At 43.7% G+C, this 25,537-nt stretch overlaps 1 protein-coding gene across 2 annotated transcripts; it reads right to left on the bottom strand.

Moving 5' to 3' along the window:
• Positions 1 to 23,583, bottom strand: LOC115781613 (filamin-C-like). Of its 2 annotated transcripts, XM_030731365.1 has the most exons (47): positions 22,949 to 23,583; positions 20,442 to 20,690; positions 18,873 to 18,970; positions 17,523 to 17,673; positions 16,955 to 17,073; positions 16,018 to 16,095; positions 15,751 to 15,913; positions 15,452 to 15,652; positions 15,171 to 15,287; positions 14,401 to 14,538; positions 14,091 to 14,217; positions 13,855 to 13,991; positions 13,555 to 13,748; positions 13,351 to 13,464; positions 13,097 to 13,240; positions 12,801 to 12,924; positions 12,357 to 12,517; positions 12,173 to 12,263; positions 11,867 to 12,036; positions 11,646 to 11,763; positions 11,297 to 11,559; positions 10,603 to 11,200; positions 10,143 to 10,316; positions 9,214 to 9,376; positions 8,797 to 9,125; positions 8,579 to 8,702; positions 8,296 to 8,452; positions 8,027 to 8,216; positions 7,889 to 7,912; positions 7,535 to 7,776; positions 7,329 to 7,428; positions 7,082 to 7,222; positions 6,798 to 6,926; positions 6,500 to 6,673; positions 6,170 to 6,334; positions 5,828 to 6,031; positions 5,586 to 5,738; positions 5,344 to 5,466; positions 4,983 to 5,231; positions 4,588 to 4,857; positions 4,297 to 4,434; positions 4,016 to 4,131; positions 3,057 to 3,189; positions 2,750 to 2,926; positions 2,419 to 2,637; positions 1,729 to 1,950; positions 1 to 765 (listed from the first exon to the last, which is right to left on the bottom strand). In XM_030731365.1, exons 1-47 carry the CDS (start codon positions 23,322 to 23,324, stop codon positions 578 to 580), a joined length of 8,235 nt encoding a protein of 2,744 aa, XP_030587225.1. In that variant the 5' UTR covers positions 23,325 to 23,583; the 3' UTR covers positions 1 to 577. The 2 variants fall into 2 exon arrangements, with proteins under 2 accessions (XP_030587225.1, XP_030587226.1); XM_030731366.1 differs by lacking the exon at positions 15,171 to 15,287 and having other exon boundaries at positions 2 to 765.
• Positions 23,584 to 25,537: the final 1,954 nt, after the last annotated feature.

Genomic DNA, 25,537 nt, shown 5'->3' with positions numbered 1-25,537 from the left:
TGGAAATGTAAAATGTAAGAAATGCCTCATGCACAACTCGCAAGCATCTGCCAGCATGGCGTGAAATTAAATAAATTGAATCATTTTCGTCTGGAAAGTTAGCAATTAAATCTTTATTAGGTCTGCAAAGACTTACCAAAAATAGGTTAATATAACAAAAAAAAGTCAATTTTTTTCATTCTTAAATCATACAAAACCATACTGTATCACACGCTAACACTATTACTCTAGCATCTCTTAAAATGTGTGTGCTTGGTTGTGCCATTTGTTTAAAACAAAATGGGGGGTGGGGTCACTTAAAGACTTCTAAACCACAGTGTTGCCTATACACCCCTCTGAATCTGGATGCATACCTGTGAGTGTACACATTTTCTGGAGTTAATACAAAATTTGGCACAACTGCCGTCAGTAATTCTGTAAGCAAATGTCCTTGCAGGTTTTCTTGCATGTTGAGTAGACTGCAATCCACTGAAGAGCAAACAGGAAAAGAAGTATTGGGGAGTCTGAATGATGCATGCACATGAGGAGAAAAGCGTGGAGGGATGGGGTCTTTGTGCAGTTTTTTTGCAGGGGGGGTTTATGGTGCAGCCACTTTGTAAGGGCTTCCTGGGACGTTATCGTCGCCCCATTTAACGATGACGGTGTAAGAGCCCTTGTCCTTCACGGTATAGGTGACATTATAGAGCTTGTTGCCCATGTGCTTGACGTAGACCTCCTCGCAGGGAGCATGGGGTCCATGCACACCCACCATCAGCATGTTGGTACCTGGATGGAGTGGCAAGAGGGGGAATTTAATAATAGTGGTCCACAAAAGTTGCACAGCTGTTTATGGTTATGCAGGTTTAAAGAATATGCATAATGGTTTCTTAAAGTTACAAAATAACAGAATTATGGCTCGCTTCTGCAGTTCATCACAACCTCTGTGCCACCATTGTCTTGTCTTGATTTTGCAGCACACCTTGATTTTTTTTTTCTTGTTTCCAGGAGAGCAGTTGCTAAAGAAAACTGTCAATCAGACTTTATGTGTCTTGTGTGCATTAAATATTAAAAAACTACGCTAGGTTTGCAGCTATCTGGTGAACAAAGTGAGCCATTTATTATTATCAGATATTTATACTGTCATGGTATTAACCAAACATCCCCGAGGAGCTGGTGGAAGCAAAACCAAGTGAGGATTAAAAAAAAATAGAGAGACCTTTGATTATCATTTTTATGACACTGTAATCAAGTCTTAATAACTATATATATATACTGTTTTTATTGAATACTTTTATACTGTGAAATATGTAAATGCAGATCCCACTGTTTTGACAGCATACAAAACTGAGATTACTGAGATTTTACACATATGATGGTGAGTTCTTGGTAGTATGACAGTTTTCCTTAATTAGATTAAAAACTGCAATATATTTCCTTGCTTTTCCGTATCCCAGTGCATCACAGTATAGCAGAGTCTAACCCCAGTATCAAAATATGCCAAAACACAACCCTAAGAGAAAGAACTTGACTTGCAATAATGAGGTGCCTGTAACACAACCGAAAATAGATGCTGCTTTACTCAGTGTATGCTGGATTTGTAATTAGCAGCAACACATTTGCCACAAAAATATATTATGGCTTAACATATGTTTATAGTTTGAATCAATTAATGCAACTTGACTTTGGTGTCTGTATCTGCAAACCAGTGTTGTAAATCATGATTTACTGTAGTCATCTTTATCATCTCACCTGCTTTGCTGCAGTCAACAGTAAAATTGTTTTTCTGTCCGACCAAAGCCTTAGACAATCCTGTTCCACGGCAAAGCACCTTGCTGGCATCTGACGTCATTTTGGTTGAGGTGGTGGAAGAGGCGGAGCTGTAAGCACCACCCACTTTGGATGTTTTGGTAACCGTTTCGACCAAGACAGACGAGCTCTCATGGAGGCTGTGTCCCCCTGACAGCCTCGGCCCTGCGGGAGAGAGAAAGAGACAGAGAAAGGGAGAGAGGAAAAGGTTATCTCTAGTCATCACGGCTTAATCCAGACATTACATAACATGCTCGGTATTGACAAAGATATGAGGGAGGAAAAGCTGCTGCTTATAGGGAGAGTTTCCCTCAACAGAAAAGTGCAAAGCCCCAAACTCGAAAAGCCTTTATACCACTTTCAAATAAAGTGAACTTTCAGGGACTCCTGGGAGTTGTTTTCAATCCTGAAAGCAATTTTATGTAACACTAATAAAAAAGAAGGAATTTTATACATCACAGTGACAGGAATATATTGCTGCAGTGTAAGAGGAAGGCAGCTTTTATCTGAGATGAACACTGAGCAACACACACGTGGAGGAAGACATGACATTTTCATAACTTCCACAGTTTTCAGAGATACATGTATTTATCAATCAAGACCTATTGTACAAATATACACTGTCAAGCACACCTGTGATTTTAGCTTTAAAAGGACTGCCCACTATGTGCTGTGGCCCGCCATATTTGATGGTGATCAGATAGTTGCCAGGTGCCATCGGTGTGTAGGTGAGCTTATAGCCTTCAGGACACTCCCGACAGTCCATCTTGACCTTGGATGGTCCATCGATGTTGACTGATAGAGTGCCAGAGCCTGCGTTGCAGGTTTTGACTACAAACTCTGAGGCTACACCTGTGAGAAGATAGACAGAGATGGTTGTAGGACTTCTCATTTGTTCCACGTAATACTGTGCAAGAATATTAAAAATAACAAGAGCATGATGGAGGACGGCAATGAAATCCACCTGTGGTTCCTCCCTGCAATCCAGAGCCATGTGCAGTCACCATGCCCGGGTCTCCAATAAGCCCTGGATCTCCCACTCGCACATTGAATGGGCTTCCAGGAATGTGGCATCCATTGAACTTGACATCTATGGAGTGAACTCCATTCTCTCGTGGAATGAAGCGGATTGCACTCTTGTCTAAAAACAAAAGAGGAGACATTTCAGATCTTTGATCTTTGCTCACAGATGATGCTTCTAAACCAAACAACCTGAGTTAGCTATCTGTTCTGTAGTCTACTTTATACTAAAAACTGAGGGTGGTGCCTACCGCTGTCAAGCTCAGTGACATAGCATTCCTCAGATGAGCCAGAAGGGGTGTGGACTTTGGCATCAACAACACCTCGGGCTCCATTGCGCTGCACCATGAAAGATGCTTCTTGGTTCACCTTCAAGTCTTTCTCCTGCAAAAGACAGGTAATAATAGGATCAAAATATGCGTGTGTGTTTGTGTGTGTGCGTGCGCCCACACCTTTAGGGACATAGTGTGTGTGTGACTCATCATGCCTGAGCGAGAATAAATTGAGCATTTGCGTGCGCGAGGCAGAAAAGGTCAAAGATTACAGCGAGGCGTTTAGTGTTTTTGCCCCACAAATGGACAAGAGGTCCTAGCAGGCAGAGATAGCGTGACATTTTAAATGTTGCTATTGCACTTTACCTGGCTTCTAGTGCTAGAAAAGTGCTCTCATGTGGCATTTCAGTTAACTAAAAATATGTGGTTTTAGCATTGTTGGCAGCTGTTACAGAGACTATGAAAGCAAATAAAACCACATCTGTCTGGCGCTGACACCAATATTGTGAGCTGTCAGAGGGATCTTTATCTTCTGCTCACAATTTACTTTCTTGCTTTCACTCAGACAGAAACACAATCACACAGAGTAACTGAGTGCTCACATAGCACAGCTTGTGATGCCCCACATTAGAGAGGGACAGTTAATCCAGCCCTTCATCACTGGCCAGAATCACAGTATTATATTCACGGGTACTGCTCCAGCACTGGCATTCAATTACACTTCAAGGGCAAAGTGCTTTTAGAAAGATCTGCAACCAATCATACATTATGTCACATGCCAGCTGCTATTCTACCTTGATATTTTGTGATTGCGTATCTATTTTGTCTGTGATAGCTGCTGAGGCAAATAATTAATATGACTATTGACAGCTGTGTGTGTGTGTGTGTGTGTGTGTGTGTGTGTGCACATGTGTGTGTGCACACGCGCGCGCGCTAACCTGAAGGCTTGTGACAGTGAGCCTGCGGGCCTCATCTGACAGTGTAGCAATCGGAACGATGAAGGGGCTGTCAGGGATGTGCTCGTTGTTGAACTTGATTGACACCTCATAGTCACCTGGGGAAGCAGACAGGTTATTTACTTCCACCATCAAATGAAGTGGAGGAGGCTCCCAAGAATTACTGAAAAGCTTAGCAGCTCAGAAACAAACACACTTACGCATACACTGCTAAAACATGCATGAGGAAAATACTGCAGCACAGTGCGTCACAGAAGTTCTACCTGGTTCTTTCACTATATAGGAGACACCGCAGGAACCATCTTTTCTGTCCTCAAATGAGATTTCTGCCTTGCTGGGCCCCTCTACAGCAATGGACAGGCCACCAGCACCTGCCTCTCTGGTCCAGATACTAAATTCAGCTAAAGGTGGTAAAGCAAAGCCAGATAGGAGAAGGTTAATCTTAAGGATAAACAAGTCAGAAATGATTTAAAATCATGTCTTGAATAGTATTTGAAAAAAAGCACAATTGCTCCCATTATAACAACTTGACTATTTACAAATAGGCAACTTACAAGGTGCTCCAGCAACACCTCTCTCCAGCCCAGGACCTCCTGCACGGACCTTGTGTGCTCCACCCTCCCCCATGGGACCCACAGTGAACTGGAAGGGGCTACCGGGGACGTGTTGGCCTCTGTACTTGACGTTGACAGTGTGCGGTCCAATTTCTTGAGGGATGAAGCGCACACTGTAGGTGCTGCTCCCTCCGTCCACAATGTCGGCATCCACTGTTTTCCCACTGGGGCTGGTCACCTGAGCTGTCATGGCCTGGGAACCGCTCTCAACTGGTGAGGCAGAGCAAAAAGGCAGCTCAGGTACAACTGAAATATTTCTCCAGGATGCATAATAGATATACACTAATATCTATAATTTAGCAGATGGCTAAAGCTGGATTCAGAGTTAGGCTCACCCTCAGGTCTGGCAGTGATGCCAGCGAAGCTGCTGAGACTCTCTCTACCTAGAAAATCTCCAAAAACATCTCTGAATGGGCTTCCTCTTCCTCCCACCTGGGTGCTCTCCTCCACTCGTACTTCTCTCTTGGTCTCCCCACCTCGGGTTTTACTGATCTCTGTGCGTTCAGTGCGGGTGTAGGTGTGGCTGCTGCGAGTGAATGTCCTCGTTAGCCTCTCCTGAGCCGAAACCATCTGGAACCAGTTTCCTATTGAAAGGAAGAAGCAGTGAGAATATAAACGTAAGAATACAGCAGCTTCACTTATTTAAAATTGTTCCCTGCTGCTCTCTAACCGTTTCTGACTGGCTTCTGTACTCACCTGGAATCTTAAGGTTAAGACCACATGTGCTTCCCACTGATGCAATAGATGAGGCCTGTCTCTTCCTAGTAATACTCTCCTTGATCCTTCCCTCTCCGGTCACCTTCACTGTGAAAGGACTTCCTGAAAAGAACACATACACATACAGATTTAATTTGTTTTAAGAATTTAGTTTTTTTTTGTATTTATTATTCTTAAAGCAAAATGTTCTCTCTTTTTTTTCCAAAGTAAAAGATTCCCACCTGGGATGTGCTTTTCTGCAAACTTGATGTTAACAATGTAACTTCCAGGCTCTGTTGGGCAGTACGTCACCCTGCAAGTCCCATCCTCTACATCTTCACAGTTGATATCCACTTTGCTCGGACCCTCGATTGACAGTGCTAGACCTCCATAACCTAGGCAAAAAATGTATTGTTTTTTATTATTTGCATTAAAAAAAAACACAATTGACATAAAGGTGTCGAGCACCACTTAAAAAGCTTACCTGCATTCCTAGTATCCACAAAAAATTCAGCCATTTCAAATGTGTGTGCCTCCACCAGGCCTTTACCGAAAGCCTTCACTCTGCTGGCCTCACCGATCTCTGACTGGCCAACCATGATTTTGAAAGGACTGTTGGCCACATGCATGCCATGTTTCCTAACGCTCACTTCATGTTCGCCAACCTCCTTAGGAGTGAAAGAAATGCCTGTGGGCATAAAAAAAAAGAAGCAAGGAAAGAAATTCAATGTGAAGAACCTGGAAAATGAAATCTAAATCTATAGATGAATCTTATCAGTGTTCTACTCTTCTTAGTCTTTATGTATCAGGAAAATGAATATCTCACCGAGGTGTCTGTTGGGAAGTCTCTTAAGTAGGCACGGCTCTTCATTGCCAGATGGGGCTCTGATACTGGCAGTCAGAGAGCTCAGATCAGTTTCTGCGATCTTCAGGGACACATCGGCCGCTGTGCCAACATTCAGCTGGGATGTTCTGGTTATGGCGTGATCCCCTTGATAAAAAAAGAGATGATTTGTACAGCTTAAATATCCTATATATATATATATATATATATATATATATATATATATATATATATATATATATATATATATATATATATTACATACTGTATATAAAAAGTCTGTATATGGGACACATATTGGTACGTCCTTACCAGTGATCTTAGCAGTAAAGGGACTGCCAGGAATGTGCTTGTTGTCAAACTTGACAATGATATTGTAGTCTCCAGGTGCTGTGGGGAGGTAGGACACAGTGCAGGTGCCATCTTTGTTGTCTTTGCAGGTGATCTCGGCCTTGGAGGGACCCTCTACTGCTAGTGATAGACCACCTGAAAGGAAGACACAAAAGTTCCAGTTTGTTTTGTTTTTTGTCTTTTCAGTTGTCTGGTGCTGACAACAGTTTGGTTTTTTAAACTCATAAAAAAACTAGAAAATAGGCCTCTGTTCTCCTACCTTCTCCTGCGTTCTTTGTGACCACTGTGAAAGTGGCAGCCTTGTTGACCATGCCATAACTCAGACCGGGGCCATAAGCAGTAACCACTCCACTGTTCACTGCATCCACGTAGAACTGCAGAGGGCTTCCTAAAGAGGGGACAATCATTAGCAACCATTAATTAGACGAAAAAAAAAAAAAAACAAGGGATTTCTACTGCATTTTCTATTCTAACATTTAGAGCAAAATTAATAAATAACACTAAATTCCCATCCATCCATCCAACACATGGTGTGCTGCTGACCTGGTATGTGGTTTCCATCATATTTGATGTCCATTTCATGCAGGCCTTTCTCCGTGGGCTGGTACTTGATAGTGATGGTGCCATCCTTGTTGTCAGTGATGTGCGGGCGAGCAGTCTTGCCAGAAGGCATCCGCACTTCACCTGTAGAGGTAAAATGGTTAAATGTCAGTAACATATAAAATAAGCTATTTTGTGGGGGTGTGTGTGCTGGGTTTGTTTTTTTGTGTGTGAGGGGTGTTTGTCACACCTGTGATTTCGCCTTGCTGTGGTGTGAAGGGGACGAGAAAGTTAATGGGACGGAAGAGAGGATCCACAGTATCCCTGGGAACGACTGGCTCGTTTGTGGCCTGTCAGTACGAAGAAAAAAGCAAATGTTGGTTTTATACAACTGAATGTCAGTTCAAGAGCACACAGCATAGAACTGTGGCAGCTATTGAATACTCCTTTACTCACCATCACTTGGAACGGGCTTTTAGGGATGTTCTGTCCCCCAAAGCGGATGGTAATTACATATTTCCCAGGTTCAGGTGCTGTGTAGTAAATGTCAAAGGTGCCATCGTGGTTCTCCACCACATCCATGTCCAGCTCCATCCCCTGTGGGGTCAGAACCTTACAGGTCACTTTGCCTTTCCCGGCAGCCTTGGCATCCACTGTTATAACTGTATCCTCAGAGGTCTGCAGCTTCTGCAGACTTGCTGTTAAGGACAGAGAGGAAAGGAGGATAAGAGGTAAAATGTGCTGCACTGATTCCTGTAAAATCCTCCAGCAGTGTAGTGCAGATACAGAAACAAAGCCTTGGATACTCACACACGCCGTGTCCTCCAATTGAAACTGTGGAGATAAAAAGAGTGATAGTTTAAAAAAAAAACATGAGCATTTATACCACAATCGGTGCTAACATTTTTATTTATCAGCAGTATTATGAATACGCAGTAGTTTTATTACCTGTGAGACGACATTTGCTGGCATCTCCTGTGGGCAGAGACTGTATGCGGTACGGGGAGTAAGGAATCTCATCTCCTCCATATTTAATGGTGATAGTGTAGGGGCCAGTAGAGTCAGGCACATAGGAGACAGTGTATGTGCCATCCCTGTTATCCTGGATGGTTGCATTCTTTGGCTTGCCTTCTGGGTCCTGTGACCAAACATTTCTAGTTATTTGAGTTAGTGACTTATAGTTTAGAAAATACTGAATAAATGGTAAGAAACCCCACCAGAATCTGCACAGTGAGCAGTCCCTCTCCAGCATCACGAGCGTCAATGGTGAACTCAACAGGCAGGCTTGCGGACACACCTTTGGTATCTAGACCAGGACCACTGGCACGCACCTTACTGGCATCATGCCCAGGCTGAGACATTACCTTGAATGGACTGTTGGAGAAGCCAGTAGCAAATATAATTACAAATTCAGTGTGACAAAAGGCAGGAATGGGACACATTAACATCTAAATCCAGATAGACAGAGTTTTAAACATAGTGCCTGAACTCATAGTCTACCTGTGTGGGACTTCCTGGTCAGCATATTTGACTGCTACAGTGTAGGGGCCATCCTGGGCTGGAGTGTAGTGAACTGTGTGGGTTCCGTCACCGTTATTCTTCACACCAACAGGCTCCACAGTACCTAGAAAAAAACACATACCACATAATTAATGAGAATTGTCACTCACTTATTGCAATGTTTCTAGGATTTCTTACTCATAGAGCACATTTTTCACCTGTTGGGCCATAGAGTTTGACATCCAGTGGGGCCTGACCAGCCTTGGTGGAATCTACAGTGAAAGTCTGAGGCACATGAGCTCTCACTCCAGTGCCCAGACCTGGACCTGAGCACTTTACTTTGCTGGGATCCACAGGATCTTTTACTGGCACACGAAATGGACTGCCAGGGATCGGGTGACCTCCATAGTTAATATTTACATCGTAGTCTCCAGGAGTGAAGGGGACATACTCCACACTGCAGCTGCCATCTTTATTGTCCTTGCAAGATATTTTTGCCTCTGAGGCTCCTTCGATGGTTAGACCCAAGCCTCCTGTACCCGCACCCCTGTGACAGAGAAATCCATCTTAAAGGATATGCAAATACTGGAATTAACCCCTTACAGAATTCTGTCTTATATGTGGTTCGACAGTACCTGGTCTCCACAGTGAAACAGTTAGGTATGTTGGTAATTCCTCCCTCCAAACCTGGTCCATAGGCACGGACCCGGGTTGGATCACATCCCTCCACTACAGACACTCTGAAGGGGCTCTTAGGCACTGGCGCATCATCATATAGCACTTCAATCAGATGCACGCCTACATGCAAACAGATACATCAGCTGAAGGTCTGATGCCATACCTCTGTGTCTGCTTGTTCTCAAAGCAAGGAATTTTTTTGTTATTGCTTCTTGTTTTTAATTATGGGCCAGGCATATTCCCTTTTAGGGAGATAAACATCTGTTTATTTATAAAAGACACTATCAAGAGCGCAGACGCTCTGGTGAACGTACAAGGCGTTACATCTGTTCCCTATTCATTATTCTGTTACAACATTTTTCTGACAGAGCTCTCTCAGTAGGCCTATACACCAGATTCCCAGCCACACTGCTGTGATATTAGAGCATGTCTGGTGGTTGGAGAAGTGCTCTGTGATATCTTTGCTTTGTGTTATAGGTCTCTATTAATATCCCCTGTCATTCCCCTGCTGTACTGCTGTGTGCAGGCAGCCTTCAGCACACATACATACCTGGTTAAGGGCTTCTGAGCGCACTATTTATAAAACAGAGCCTGTCTGACTCTCTGCTTCCCTGCTCTCTGCCCCTCACATCATTGCACCACTGCATCATTCTGTATTTATACCCCTCTCTCACTTGCTCTCTCTTTTCCCACTCTCTAGCTTTATTCCCAAATGGCGCCCAACACAAGCACCTGTTAGTGATTTTTCTGTCTGTATGAACTCTTTCATATACCCTGTCCATGTAAAGTCCTCCATCTGTCTGCATTAGGTTCGATTTGGAAATGTTATAGTTTTTCAGCACAGTTCTTAGTTATTGTACCATTCTAATGTAAAAACTGCTCCTACCGTCCTCGAATGCTGTATACTCCACTCTGTAGGTGCCATCTCCCTTGTCAGTAATGTAGGTGTCCGTATTGGTGCCAGAGGGGTTGATAATGTGAACTTTCACATGACTTCCTCCCACTTTGTTGAGGGCGCGGGCATCCACAATGAAATGGGTTGTGACTTCTCTGAGGACCCCTAAAAAAAAGAAAAGTGCCCTTCAGCTGATTTGTTGCTGAACCCTAACATCAATCAATGCTAAGATATTAGATATCTTTACCAATGCTTATTTCTGAGCAGTTTATAAATTCTGTGTATGTATTAAAGTGGTAGCAATCAATAAAACAGATGTTCCATTTACTCCAACCTTTATGTCTAAAGGATCAGAATTATCTGGTATTATTTGCTCAGCAAACCATCATTTATTACTAAAAATGTAATGTAATGCACTTATTTTCAGACTAGGTTATTCTGTCATGTGTACCTCTGGGCTCCACTCCAGGCCCGTAGACATGTACACCCGTCGTGTCCACAGAGGGCTCAACCTGCAGGACCTTTGGAAAGTGGGGAATCATGTGGCCGCCATACTTGATGGTGATGGTGTGTGTGCCGTGGAAGGGTGGGATGTATGTAACAGAGAAGGTCCCTTCTGCAGTTTTCTGAATGTGTACTTCTGCCTTGACCCCAGTCTCTGACACAATCTCGATAGTGAGCTCACCGTCGCCTGCTCTGGTACAGTCCACAGTAAAGGTCGCTGGTTCACCTGCCTTAGCTCTCTCCAAACCTGGCCCACTAGCGGTCACCTTGCTGGGGTCAAAGGCTGGGCGAACAGCAGCTTTGAAGGGAGAGCCTGGGATGTGCTGCTCTGCAAACAGAATGTTGATGGCATACTCACCAGGCTCAGTGGGCAGGTAGGCTACTGAGCATGTGCCATCACCATTGTCTTGGCACTCAATTTTTGCTTCGCAGGGACCTTCCACTGTCAGGCCCAGCCCACCTGCACCAGCGCCCTTTGTGTCAATAGTGAATGGAGCTGGTTTACCCACAATTCCTCCCTTTAGACCTGGGCCAAATGCTCGCACCTGTGATGCAACAGTCAAGTTAGTTTTCAAGACATGGTATGAAAAGATGTCTTCATACATAGTGCAAAAATATATACAGCTTTCATGGTCTTTTACCTTTGAAGGATCAGCAGGCATTACTGCTTCAACCCCAAAGGGGCTTCCCATCACAGGGTTCCCATCATAGCTGACATCAACCTTGTACTGCCCCTCCTCTGGGGGAATATACTTCACACCATGAGTGCCTTTGGCTTTGTCTGATTCCAGCTTGCATGGGATTGGTCGGCCAGAGGGTGAGGTCATCTTCACACCTACGTTGCCCTGCCCACCAGCGCCCTTCGTGTTAACTGTGAACTCCTGATCCTTTCCAACCTCCACTTCTACAAGAAAGATCACAGCAAATTAATATAAAATATGCAATTATGGCACTTAGCAGGTCTAGGTGAGTGATGAGTTTATAACTTACTGGTATCTAATCCCTCCACTTTCACCTTTCCAATATCCATAGCTGGGGCCACTGTGATGTGGAATGGGCTCTTGGGAATAGGATCTCCTCCATGAGTCACAGATATTGCCATGTTGCCCTAAAAAACCACCAGAAGAAGAATGAATATTTATTAATGCGTGGCATTATTGTGAATAATCCCTTTCTAATGTAACTGGACATCAAGCAGAGGTCCACTGTACCTGTTTAAGAGCCGTGTACTTGACAGTGTAGGAGTAATCGTGATTATCAATGATCTCAAAGTCACGAACTGCCTCTCCTGGGCCTGATGCAGCAAAATGCACCTCAGGCTTGGCCTTCCCAGCTCCCTTCGTGTAGATGTTGAAGTGGGTTGGAGTACCCACCTCCACACCTGAAACACATGTGCAGCTTGTCATTGCCAATCAAATCATACCAATAATTTTTATCATGCCTCCAACATTAAAGCACTGTAGTGGGTGCTGTTGTGAATGTAAATGCATTTACATTTAGATGTCAAAGAATCTCACCTGTCTTGTTGAGTCCAGGACCCTCTGCTCTCACCTTTCCAGCATCATGGGAAGGATCCACTTTCACTTTGAATGGACTGATTGGAATTTCCTGAGGCAGACGATGCACAAGTAATTAAAACAAAAAATATAGATAATTTTATGAATGATGTAAATCAACCCATTCGCCTCAGTGCATTTTTACCTGATCTGCAAACAGCACCATGATGGTATATCGGCCTGGACTGGGTGGAGTATACTTGACAGTGAAGGTGTCATTGTCATTCTTGATAATGTCAAAGTCGATGTCAGCCTCGGCAGGCCCAACCACCCCTGGGGCACATTTTATTCCAATGCTGATGTCCCCTAATGGTGCATAACAATGAGCACGGTTCACGAAGGTTATTCAAAAGTTTGAGTATGTGAATATATTGAAGCAGTCACTCAACTCCTCCAGCTTTATTTATAAAAATATTGTTATCCATTTCAAATAAATTCAGCTTCACAGATTTTCTTATTCTGCTCTTTCTGCGATTTACTTTTTTTTTTTTTTTTAGCATTCGCATGGTGCAGCGCTGGTTTCCTTAGGGTCAGCTAAACTTGGGAGTGTTTTTGTAACCACCCACATCATCTCCTTGTTCAGGCTCACCTTGTCCAGCCTCACTGCAGTCCACAGTGAAGTACGTTGGCTCATTAGCCTTGAGCCCCGTCTTCTCTACTCCAGGCCCATAGACCTTGACTCTGTCTGGATGAGAACCCTCTCCAACCAGCACCTAATGAATTCGCAGTGTACTTGAATCAGATGCAATTGATTGAAGTACAACTACTGCAGTCCTCTTATTTTGTCTATATTTGGCAAAGTATCATCATATTAAATTGACTTAATTTCAAGAGCGGTATAAAGTAGTTTGTGCATATGTGTGCGTACATCTCCGTGTCTCTTACCCTAAAGGGACTGTTGGGCACATTGACCTCACCCCAGGTGACGATGATGGTGTGTTTAATGGGCTTGACAGGAGTGTATACACAGTGAAATGTGCCATCTCCCCTGTCAGTGATCTTGATGTTTATGGTGGAGCCTTCAGCATCCTTAGTGGATAAAAACTCTTGTCAGGTCTGGTGTGTGCACCCACATGAATATAAATGATGCATTCCTATTCATACAAAATAACAATTCCACAAACTGGTGCAGTCCATACCTGCGCATAGATCTTGAGTTGACCCTTCCCAGCCATCCGGGCATCAATGGTGAATTCGGTTGGTTTGTTCACAATGACACCAGTCGGCTGCAGGCCTGGACCATAGGCTTTCACCTTGAAATATATTATTTGGAATACAATTGAAACAGAAGATCGTGGCAACCTATTTTGTACTTTTCCAGTCAGTCAGTTAGTCAGAATTACCTTTTCAGGGAAAACATCATTGGCTGCGGGCAGAATGTGAGCCATGAAGGGACTGTCCTTGATGTCTTCATCATCACAAATTACATGAACAGCATAGTCACCGGGCTCAGTGGGCCAATAACGAACATCGCAGGAGCCATCACCCTTATCGTCACACTCAATTTTAGCTTGTGATGGGCCTTCGATTGAGAAGCCTGAGAAAAATTAAGAATTCACACATATAAAGTTCAGATTTGAAAGCATGGAAGAATAATCTTACTTTTCTTTCACAAGAGCGTGCATAACCTGCACACATCTTACCCAGAGTTCCAACTTCAGTGCCAATGGCCTCTACCACAAAGTCAGCAGATTTTCCCACCATGCCAGTCTTCAGACCTGGACCCCAGGCCCTCACCTTCTGAAAACCTGCCTCCGCACCCACCTGCACTTCGAAAGGGCTGCGGCACACAATAAATGGGAAGAATACACAATATTACCTGGCATAAATGTGACTGTGCATTGTTAATGAATAGCTGAAGGCAACAATAGGCCCCTACCTGCGTGGGATGGGCTGGCCTCCCCAGGTGATGCTGACTGTGTATTTACCAGGCTTAAGGGGGTAATATTCACACTCATACACACCATTCCCTGCATCGTGTACTTTCACTTGCTCCTCTGCTCCAGCTGAGAGGGAATAATAATATCAGTATGGATTCTTATCAGTTCAGACACATTGTATGCATGTTGTTTAGTGCTGTATTATATGCATATGTGAATGCAGACAAAGAACCCAAACAAAGGAAATGATTCTAAAAATGTATGAGGAGGAGTGAGGAGTGATGCAGAGAAGAGAGCTGTCTGACTCACTTGGTCCTTTGACTGAGACGTTCAGTGTGCCGCTGCCAGCTCCCTTGGTGAAAACTTTGAAGTCTGCAACCTCCTTTACTCTCACACCTGTAGGCTGAAGCCCTCTGCCAGTAGCTCTGCAAGCATTTGGGTTTATGGCTAAAAGGAATAACAACAAGTGTGAGAAAAATTTTAAGTAGCACGAAATGCAGAGAGTAGCCAACAGCTGACAGCAGCAATGTTAGTAGCAAATTCCAATTGAAGTGGGATTCCATAAATGTTGACAGACAGAACCTGCAAATGAGAATGATGCTTTTTTTGCAGCACAAATTTCACAAAGTGCGGACTGTGCATAAGGTATTGACACATTATAGGGCATCAATAAGCATCCAGCAACATTTCAGTCGGTCACTCTGAAATGTTGAGGGCAGGCTTTAAATGGAATATTGGCTGAGGCAAATTTGGACGTGCTAAAAACAAACATGTCCACAGCACAAGCAAAGATATTTAACAGAAGAATGCAGAAATGCAGGAAGTGACTGAACGTCTAACTGGGAAAACTGTAAACTATGTGTACAACACTGCATCTCGACTCTCTCTCTGAACATGTCTAAACCACCAAGCTTCAGGACACAAGACGCTAGAGCAGGCGACCAAGCATGGCATAAAGCCACGGCACCAAAAACTCAGAGAAAGCGCAGTTGGCATCTGCAGGGCCTGGCATATGGGATTGCAGTGGGTCGATCTGGCTAGGCAAGGGAAACAAGCTCCTCCTATAAGACAATACTAACTTGGACGGCCAGGTTTTGGGGGAGGAGCCCCCATCCCACCCTTCTCTCCAGGAGGGGCGCGCACTGACTGAGGAGCTATCGACAGTGGTGCTCCCTTGGGAGGAGCAACAGTTGGAGCTAGAAATGACAGATAGGAAGGATTATGGCCTTTACAGGGTGGCTGTTTCCAGGAAAAATAAAGTTGAGTGTAGATTGTGATGGATTGATCACCCCGACACTTACAGCACAGTAAGAAATCAGATTTGTCTGACACTAATTTACAACACAGACAGATAGCTCACCCTCTGCGATGTTGACAGTAAAAGGGCTCTTGGGAATCTCCTGGCCTGCAAAGAGTACATGAATCTTGTGAGGCCCCTCCAGAACAGGACGATATGTGCAACGGAAAACACTGTCTCCCTTGTTTTCCAGGACGAGCTCCACTGTGTCCTTTTTGCCTTGAGGATCGACGATGACCACGCTGACGTCACCATTACCAGCACCTAAATGTGCCAGAAAATCATTGAGGCGAACTCCGAGCAACTTTTGTTTTCTGTATGTCTTAATGTCAGCAAGTGGTGGATGTCTTTTTTAGACTTACCAGCTGTGTAGATGTCAAAGTATGTCGGTTTGTTGGCCACATTGCCTGTAAGCTCCAGACCTGGTCCCCTGGCCTGGACTTTGCTTGGGTCCCCCATAGCTTTAGCCACATTCACTGTGTATGGGCTCTTGTCAATGTCCTGACCTGCAAACAACACTATCACCTAATTGAAGGTGACAAATTGAAGACACATTTAATGCAGTGGTCAGGTTATACATGAATGACTGATGTGCATAGGTAATATGGATAATAAATATTGGTTCTCACCCTGTGGACTCCCTCAACTTTAGGAACATAGGTGACAGTGTAGGTTCTTTTTTTGTCATTGTTGGGTTTTACTTTAGCCTGAAGACAAAGTAAGTCAAAGTAAAAGACAATTAATCAAAAATAAGATGCCACACTTTGCAAATCTTTTGCCTGTTGCAATGGTCGCAATGTCATATTTATAGACTGTGTATAAAAGGTGGCCATGTCTTCCATGTCTGAAAAGGGAAGCCAATGCAGGACTGCATTCAACCAGCACTCCTTCTAATGACTGCTCTGTCTGCAGTGTCACAATATGGGTGATGTTACTGTGGCTACAGTCTATGGTCAGATTAGGCAACTACAGAGTTACAAAATCTTGCCTTTTCAGAATTGAGAGACATGACAGATTTGACACTTCATCCTGATTAATCATGTTTATTTGCCTGCTGCAATTAGGTAAAGTCACAGGAATGAAGTGCTTGCTAGTGATTTCCTGAATGTTCATGTATATGTGTATAATACTGGCTGTCTTGTGTTACTCCATTTAACAGTTTCACCTAGCTACACCAAGAACATTGTTCCTATTTGCTTTGCCATGTTTACAGTTGTAAACAGCCAAGTGGTAAAAGAAAAAAAAAGAAAAAAAAAACAACTCTCAATGGTTAGCAGAGTGCTTGTCTTATTACTGGCCCAGCTCACAGAAGTGGCAGAACTGTCACAGAAGACTAAAATATTTCCCCATGCAAGTTTTTCTACTGGGATGGAGCTTTTGTTTTTGTGCATTATGATGAGATGTGACAATTGTCATGCACAACACCCATTTTTTTTGTTCAAAACCAATGGTACAATGTCACCTGGATCAGGTCATTATTCGGCTGACATAATGCAGCGTGAACCAAGTATTAGCTTACAGGATGTACTGTATGATAATAGCCCTCAAATATCATGTATGGCTTGCCTCCTCTTTGTGCCCCTCTGGATCCTCCACGTAGACCAGGACTTCACCGCTCCCAGCTTCCAGAGTTTCCACAGTAAACACAGCTGGTTGTAGTACTTTGTTGCCATGAGGCTCAATACCTGTAATATAAATGTGGAGACATGGGCTATGTTTTTTTTTTTCTTCTCAGAAAGGTCTGAGCAAAAAATAGGCTCCCCTACATTACTATTATCCAATTAATATACAGCACTGAGTTTGCATTCCTGTGCAAGGAAGACAAATGCAGTGACAGTACAGAGTAGAAATTGTCTTACGCAATTAGACAGAATATGATTTTCTTCCCCAAAAAAAGCTTAGGGCAATACAACATCCGTAGAAATATGCAACAAAGTGATGCACCACCAAAAAAGTATTAAAAGGTTTCCCCAAGGGGAGATGCTTGTATTATTGCTAAATTAGCTATGCAGTAACAGCACCTAGCATCACTGTTTTGATATTCAAGACTGAGGAGGTGAACATTCATTATTCACTCCATAGTGCTTGTATGAACTGTTGGGAACTGTGCAGGAATTCATGTTGGGATACCCACCTGGTCCATAAGCTTTGACCTTGTTTGGGAAAAGCTGTCTGGGCTTGAGAGGAGCCCCGGGCTTCAGTTTTGCCTTGGGGAACTGAGACAGGTAGGTCATCACTGAGTGCTCATCCACATCTGGGTCGACAATTTCCTCAGGGGCAATCACCTGCAGCGCAGAAATTCAGCCAGCATTAAAGCAGTTAATCACACAAACTGGCTGACCTTTTATGTGGGAAAATTTGGGTGTTCATTGAAAAACTGTTTTCAATTATGGAGGATAGAGTTTAGCTTTTAAGCAACAACCGTGATGACAGCTGTGACCATAAAAAGAGAGCACAGCTTTATTTATGCTTTAATTAACAATGCTGTCTTTTGCAACAAGGGTCTGGGTTACGCTTTCTACAAATTTGCCTTATTAAGCATAGTGCAGCAGGATTTAACAAGGATTAAAACTTATTTATTCCCTCCACCCCTGACTCCTCTCCCCCTTCTAGCACTTGTTTGCCTGTCTATCACACGCTGGCACAAAGCCCTGCACCACACTGGTTATATTTAACCTCAGGACAGCAGGGTTAAGGATTGTTGCCCTCAATAAGCCAGCAAGGGGAGGATTTATTCTGAGCCAGACCTCTCCCACATCTCCTTAACAACACCACAATGGAATCCAGCCCCCATCCCTGCAGCACCATGACATACAGCCCCTGGCTATCTCACCAATGCTAAGCCTCATGGAGAGTAACTAACCCTGTGTCTGAGACAAACAAGTAAACAACGTGCATGGTGCACATTTCAATACGGAGACTCGGTCTTACAGACGGGGCTGAAAATATCACACACTTCACATTGTTATTCTGATGAACGCAGGCATATTTACACCTCTGTTTCAGAGGCTGGCTCGGAAGGTGTTAAGAAATCTCACACCTCCACAAATTCACAAAATGATACTCCTACACACTCACTTACTAAGAGCTACAATAAACTAAATGGAAATATTAGAACTGAGCTGGGTAATAAATATTTCATGGCAACCTCCAGCATAATCTCCCTGGAAAAATGCTGGTCTCTTTATAGTACTGTTTTCTTTTTTGTTTGTTTGTTTTTTTTTTTTTCCACTTCAGTGTTGCCTTACATGTGTATGCAGTGAGATGTGTTTGCATTTGCAAATTAGGCTTCGGTTTAATCTGCCTGTAGTTGATTTGTTCTCTCTGAACGCATATCCCATGAGTGTAACTAAATTGCCAATCAGAAAACAGAAGAAACACTCTTTGCTTTTCATGTTGCATTGTTTTATGAGATCAGCCCCACCCAGCCGAGCTAGAGTCCACTAAAAGGCAGTTTGTTACTGATGTCTCTCCTGCATCTTACCTGAGGCACGCCCAACCAATCGTCGGCCTGTTGCATGGCTTCTCTGGCATTCTGCACAGGCTTGTTTGGGTCCCAGTCTGCCCAATCCGGACACAAACCTAACAGGATGCAAAAGGGCAATTAGCTCTGGAATGACTAAAGTAGGTGGTGTTAAACTGCAGTTGCTATAATAGGGCCGTTTGGGTTGTCACTACTATCTATCCAACACCTCTAACTACAAGAGTGACTGACCTTACCCACACTTTTGCCCTACAAGCTCTCTGGACAGTTCAAAAGAAACAGCTTTGACAGACGCAGCGACATTTTCACTGTGGCTGAAGCTAGTCTCCTCTGTTCTGCTAATGCCTAAATTGGATTAGTGTTGGCAATGGAGTAGCCACTCACTCAAAAGACCCATGCAGGCACACCACAGAATACCATTATCCAATTAGTATAGACAAAGAACTATTGTATTAACATATGTCTGCAAGGAAGTCTTTTTTTTTTTTTTTTTTTTTTTGTGCATACTGCAAAATAAACCTTTGTAAAAATATCATTTGGGAGATACCAGGGTGGGCCTGCCACCACATTACGGTCGATGCTTTTAAGTCATGCCATAACGGCCGCTTTAACACCAAAGGAGAAAAATACATTTATGCTTTAGTTGTATGAAAAGTGGACAGTCATCAAATATAACAGAAAGTGTAGCTCTCTGCATGTTAAACAGGATGCTGCTTTGTTCATGGTCTGGCTAATGAACCTGCTTTGTACATTTGTATGTGAATTAAAAGCAGAGCCTCTGTGTTTTTGTGTTCCAGAACAGAGCTAGTCTCATCATCTACCCTGCTGTATTTAGCTGACAGAACCTTGTATGGTCAGTGTTGCAGCACAGTGTTTGAAAGATGCGTCTCCCCAGATCGATGGCTCATGTAAACACAGTTAAACATGGTGTTGTGCACTCCTCTTGCTACTCCTCCACCTTTCGCTCTGTGAAGCACAGTTAGGAGAGGACTCTGGTGTTCGTTGCTGGACACAGAAGCCTTAACTGGCAGAGATTCATATTGCGGCCTTGTGGTCCTTGGATCTGTGGCTTAGGCACCTCCCTGTGACAGATTATTCTGCATTTTGATGCAGGGCCAAGCATCCCCCTTGACAGAAGAGGAGGAATGGTGCCCAAATTTGGGGGTGTTGTGTAGCAGCAAGGCTATAAACACTAAAGCTGGGCCTGGGCCTCAGGGCCTGATACAGTGAGGTTGAAGGCTTCAGTCACTATGGGACAGCTGGCAGGGACATCCTCCGGTCATCAGCAACGTCTCTGCAACCCACTGACACTACCTGCTCTCCAGAGACAGATTACACTGGCTGACGTCTGAATCTGAGTAAGACATACCGAGTCCCGATTTCTAAATGAGGAGACAAAGTCTCCTGAGAAAGCGATACTGTTTCGAATAAGCACATGCCTGACCGCAAACTCAACTAAGAAAAACTGCCATGCACAAAGAGCCTGTCAACAGGCACTGTGCATATTCTGACTCAGCGCTTACACAATCTGACCTGTAGAGTCAGCTGATGCCACTACAAACTTCTTACCAGGTGCACAGTTGTCAACCAGAGCTCCCAGGGCTTTACCATCCCGCCAGTCACGGTTGAAATTGTTGATGGGCAGCTGAGGCACCTTGTTTTGTATCCAGCCCAACAAGCGCTGTTTGGGGGTCAGCTTTTTGACCTCCTCGTCGTCCTCGTCATCCCACATGGGCATGGAGATAGAGTAGTGGAGGATGAGAGTCCAGATAAGACCCAGGATCAGCTTTAGATTCCCATCCACAATGGCTTTGCTATCTGTAGTTGGACAATAGTAACAACATAAGGTTTATAAGGATTTTAAACTTAAAAAAAGGAACACAATGAACTTTAGATCTCTGTTTTCATGATTACAGTGACTGCCTATGGGCCATTCTGATAAGATTTGTAAGGTCCACTAGTAGATAGATTTTAGGATACTGAGATGTAAGCATAAGTGTAATCTATCAAATGGTCCTCCCCTGTCATTCTGCAGAGTTGACCAGGCTATTCTGGGTAAAAATATAAACAATGATGACTGACTGCTGAGAAGACAAGAATCTAATGCTCTTCGCTGCCCCCCCCCCCTCCCCCTAGTCCCTTTCTCTCAGACAGCTGTCTGGCTGAGGACCCCTGACAATCTGTCATCCAGTCACAATGGTAGTCTGAAGATAGTGACAGCTGAGGATATGTGGAAACAGATCCCTCGCTGCATAAATACCACTTGGATTTCAATTACCTCCTAAACTTGTTGCGTGAGGGTGCGATAAATCAAATAGATGGAGATTAGATTCATTGACAGTTAGCATGCAGCTCATTTCCCGAGGTTCTTGATGGAAAAGTTTGTCAAATAACCTCGATAACATCCACTCTAATTTAGAACTTCAGCCGTTAAAGCCAAATAACCTCTGACGAGTGGTAGACTTTAATGTGTAATCAACTAATCTTATTTTATACGCCCCACTTAATTCACTAAGGCTTTAATAACGAAGGGCCTTTGATGCCAGTTGTTTATCACAAGAGTGTTTTATTGAGACTCTAACTTTTCACAGATCTGCAGCCCCTGTCAGAAGGCAGTGTTTGATGTGTCACCGTTTGACTGGCACAGGCAGGTGGCACAATGTGGCACAGTGTGGGTTTGATCCCGCTGTGTCCGACTCTAAGGGCAACAGTGTGGTCAAAGAGACAGCAATCAAATGGTATCTAGTTACACACGGTGACACATGTGCAACTAAGCCAGGGGTGATTTTTTTTTTTGCTATAGATTTTTTTTGTGTCTCTGGGTCACTGTAATGAGGCTGAGACGTTATCTCAAGACGGCCGCAATAACCCACTAGCGCTGCATGTGGGGAGAGGGTGCTAGGAAGTAAAATACCAGGACTTTTATTATCACACCCTGTTTCTGTCAAAGCAGTCTGGCCTAAAGTGTGTCTGTACAGCTGCGACAACTGTGCCAGACACACCACCATATTAAGCCCTAGACACAATATCCAGGACATGCACTCTGCCACACTTCGAGGTAATGCCTGTGATTGCAGCCTATTCGCTCCTGTGATGAACAGGACCCCTGAGATTTGAGAGATGAGTGTTTCCCCCCAGTGTCATCACACACACACATGGTGCTTGCCCATTTGGACACACAGCCAAAGCCTCAGCGATGCCAGGAATTTCACTCAAGTGTGTGGCAAGGTTCATTAGACACCAAAGCACAAAAATGCAATAAATACTCTCATTTATAAAATGTGGGGGCTGTCTACAGTTGTACAGTTGAGCCATATTTCATCTTTTCATATAAACCTACCACCCCCCACCCCCTATTTATTAAATATCTTTAAGAGGTGGTGCTTTATTCACTCTGCTGGAGTGAAGTCCTTCTATTATGACCCTGTCGAGGTGACAAAAAAATATCCACAAATCCACAGCAATTTATTGTACCTTTAACTTTCTATACCACTGTCTGATCCTAAAATCCCACCAGAGTTAATCCTCACCTCACAGACGTTGCTGATGGCTCTGGACAGGAATTGGCTATCAGTGGAGAGCCCCAGTGAGTTCTTTCTGACCCCTGACCAGGCAACTGTGCGTCCATGTCTGTGTGTTTTCAGGAATGTGTGTAGCTGCAGTCCACATGTATAAAGTGTGTCATTCTCATTAGCACAGTCCTATTGAATTTCTAGCCCATAATTTACCACACTGCTGCAGTGTGAGTAAGCAAAAGCAATACTGTGGAGGCTCTAGGTTTTGGCCCTGGCACACATTAATGACCTCAGTGGTAACTCCACAATAATTTTCCAGTGAGCTGTTGACCTCGGCTCAACACTGCTTTCAAGGGGCCTGTGAAAGCCATGTCTTTGGTTTGTGACACCTGACCTGATAACATATCAAAAGAGACTGCTAATACCATGGTCCATCTGCATTTTTTAGGGTCTAGGCAACAGTAAATGTATCTTTATCGTGGCATGTTAAGGTTTTAGGATAGTATTTTTCAATTTTTTTTCGACTTTCCAAACAACCATTAAAGTCCAAGAGTGGCTTACCTATTGAGACCAGTTTGATATGCTCTCTGTCCAGGAACTCTAGTGCCACAGAAACATTTTCCAGTTTCATCTGACGGAAGTTGGGTCTGGTGTGGTGCTTTCTGTACATTTTCTTCTGGCTCAAAACTTCCAAGAGCGAAATGAGCTTCAGCCCATCACTAAAATCCTTCTGCAGGTCGGTGACGGTCTTGTTAACGCACTTGAGGTGCTCGTTGCACCACCTGGTGAAGGTGTTCTGCTGGATCTTCTTCCACGGCGCATCCTCGGCCAAGTCCTTCTCCGTGGCTGGCATCTCGTCGTCCTCCTCTTCCCCAAAGTCAGTGGCCTGGTAGTACTGTGGAGGCAGCTGGTCGTCGCCGTAGTTGGTGCTCATCATGACAGCTTTTTCCGCGTCCGCTTTTATACCTCGGTGACACTTGTGTGTTGAATTGTGCGCTCGGCAGCGCAGAAAACTTTAGCGGGTCGATGGGAAGCGCGCTCTCGCGGAGGAAAGTTCAAACTTGGATGAGTTTTTAAAAAGCAGCTTAGAGATTTTTCGGATGTACTTGCGAAGAAGCCACTTTTGTCAGTGATGGATTAAATGATCCGAATTACAATGTGTAAGGCAGCTGGTCGTCTTGTTTTTGTTTTTTTTTTCTTTTTAATTGGCACCCTCCTGATAAGTCGTCCCTTTTAATATGGCCCCAGGGAAGAATGTCGCTTTTTCAAGTTTCGTGGCAGGTGAGCTGGAACAGCACTGTCAGAGTTCACTCTGTTTAATTTGAAAGTCGAGTGAGGAGAGAGATGGGTTTATAAAGGACCCCTAGGCCACGTCACTCAGCGTCTGTGATCATAGTCTATTTGCTAATCCATGCGGATAACGGGAGTCGGTTTACGGGGAAGATGGGGCAGTGATTGGTCAGACATGAGGCAGCGCAACAGTTGTGGCATGCTACTTATTTTTAGGCGCTCCTATTTGGGCGGCTGGGGGGCTGGGACTTACCGATTGTTGTGAATGTGCTATGCAGCTCGGGGCCAAGTGACTGAACAACTGAACTAAGAAAAGAAAATGAAACGTGCATTGAGTCTCTCTATCCACCGGTTAGGATTTTACTTTTTCTAACTTTTTTTTTTTTTTTTTTAAGTAGGACTTCACTCATTGCGGCCTGGAGTGAAGCATTTTAAAGGATGAGGTCACAGTGGTGAAGATGAAGGTGCTGCATTACGTGGGTTTGACAGTTATCTGCCACCACTGAGTGAAATGCATCTCTACGCAGACAAGAAAAGCTGAGTACAAGATCAGGGCAGGCCGTGAGATGATGTTTTACACTGAAAAAAGTGATTTTCTTTTGGGATTTTGAAAAGGCTACAAAATGATTCATGCTTGTGCACCATCGAGCTCATGTCACCCACAAGAGCTGATTTATTTCCTCTCGGCTTATAGAATTCGACTTTTAAAACCCAAGCTTGCGCATTTTATAGTGCCTTTATGGTTAGGGCTACCCAGGCAGCGTGAGTAGAGTGTCATCTCCAGCTCTGATCAGTGACAACAAGATCTCAGCATCTGGTGAACAGCCCGTGTGTGGAAATACACCGGGATAGCATCAGCTCACTGAAAAATTGATTATCTGTATTTAAAATGACTAAGTCAGAATAAACAGTGTTTGCAGCAGCTTCGAGGATTGTCGTGGTGTTGTGACTCAGCACTGACATGGCAGTGACACCAGATGCCAGCACCAGTCTTGATGAAGTAGTGGGAGGTAAGAATAACTATGACACATGCAGATGGCATTCACAAGATACTCAGTGTGGACACAGCAGGGGTACCCATGGTGATCTCCCACCTGCTAGTAAGATACCTTTTTGACACTGCTGTTCCATTCACCGGTGTCCCATTCCACACTTAATATAAATGACATATGCTGTGAAGTTACTGTTGAAAATTTAAAATGTCCTGCATCTGAAGTCCAGAGTCAGGACCTCTCATGAACCATGTCAAAATTTTTGTTTTTTTTTTTATGGAGAGAGGATTTGCCTTCCTCATGGTGGAAACAAGGTGCCCCTGGGACACTAGAGCATTACTCTACTCTGCTCTTTTAATAAATTTACAGGAGACCAGTGCACTGCAGGAGAATCTTAGATTCTTTTGAAGCTTGTTCCAGAATATTCTCCAGTAAAAGTTGCCCATGTGTTTTTTTTTCTCTTGTGACACTGTTGTGTCAGTGGGCTTAAGGCAGGCACAATGAACTGATACTTCATCTATTATTTCTCCATAGAAATCTTTAGCAAAAATAAAAAATAAAAATAATAATTATATTTACACAAATCATATTTGGACCAAATTTGATCAAACACTGAATTGCGCTGGTATCTACTGTAACACAGTTTGCAATCACATGAGAACAATGGGAACATTTATTTTGTTTTATTTTGAAAAATAGAGTATTCTTTTCTAATAAAAACAGTAAGGTAACATTTTACTCACTGAAAACAATCCAGATATTCAAACTGTACCATGGTGATTTGAATTTGTTAGTATAAAATGTCTCATTGTTGTTCAATTCCAACTTCCATCCTTAATAAGAAGTATAAAGTATGTGTGAATAACTA

The sequence above is a fragment of the Archocentrus centrarchus genome, chromosome 6, assembly GCF_007364275.1.
Source record: "Archocentrus centrarchus isolate MPI-CPG fArcCen1 chromosome 6, fArcCen1, whole genome shotgun sequence".
NCBI lineage: Eukaryota > Metazoa > Chordata > Actinopteri > Cichliformes > Cichlidae > Archocentrus > Archocentrus centrarchus.
The sequence above is the reverse complement of the archived record's forward strand: the minus strand, read 5'-3'. Positions and strand labels throughout refer to the sequence as shown.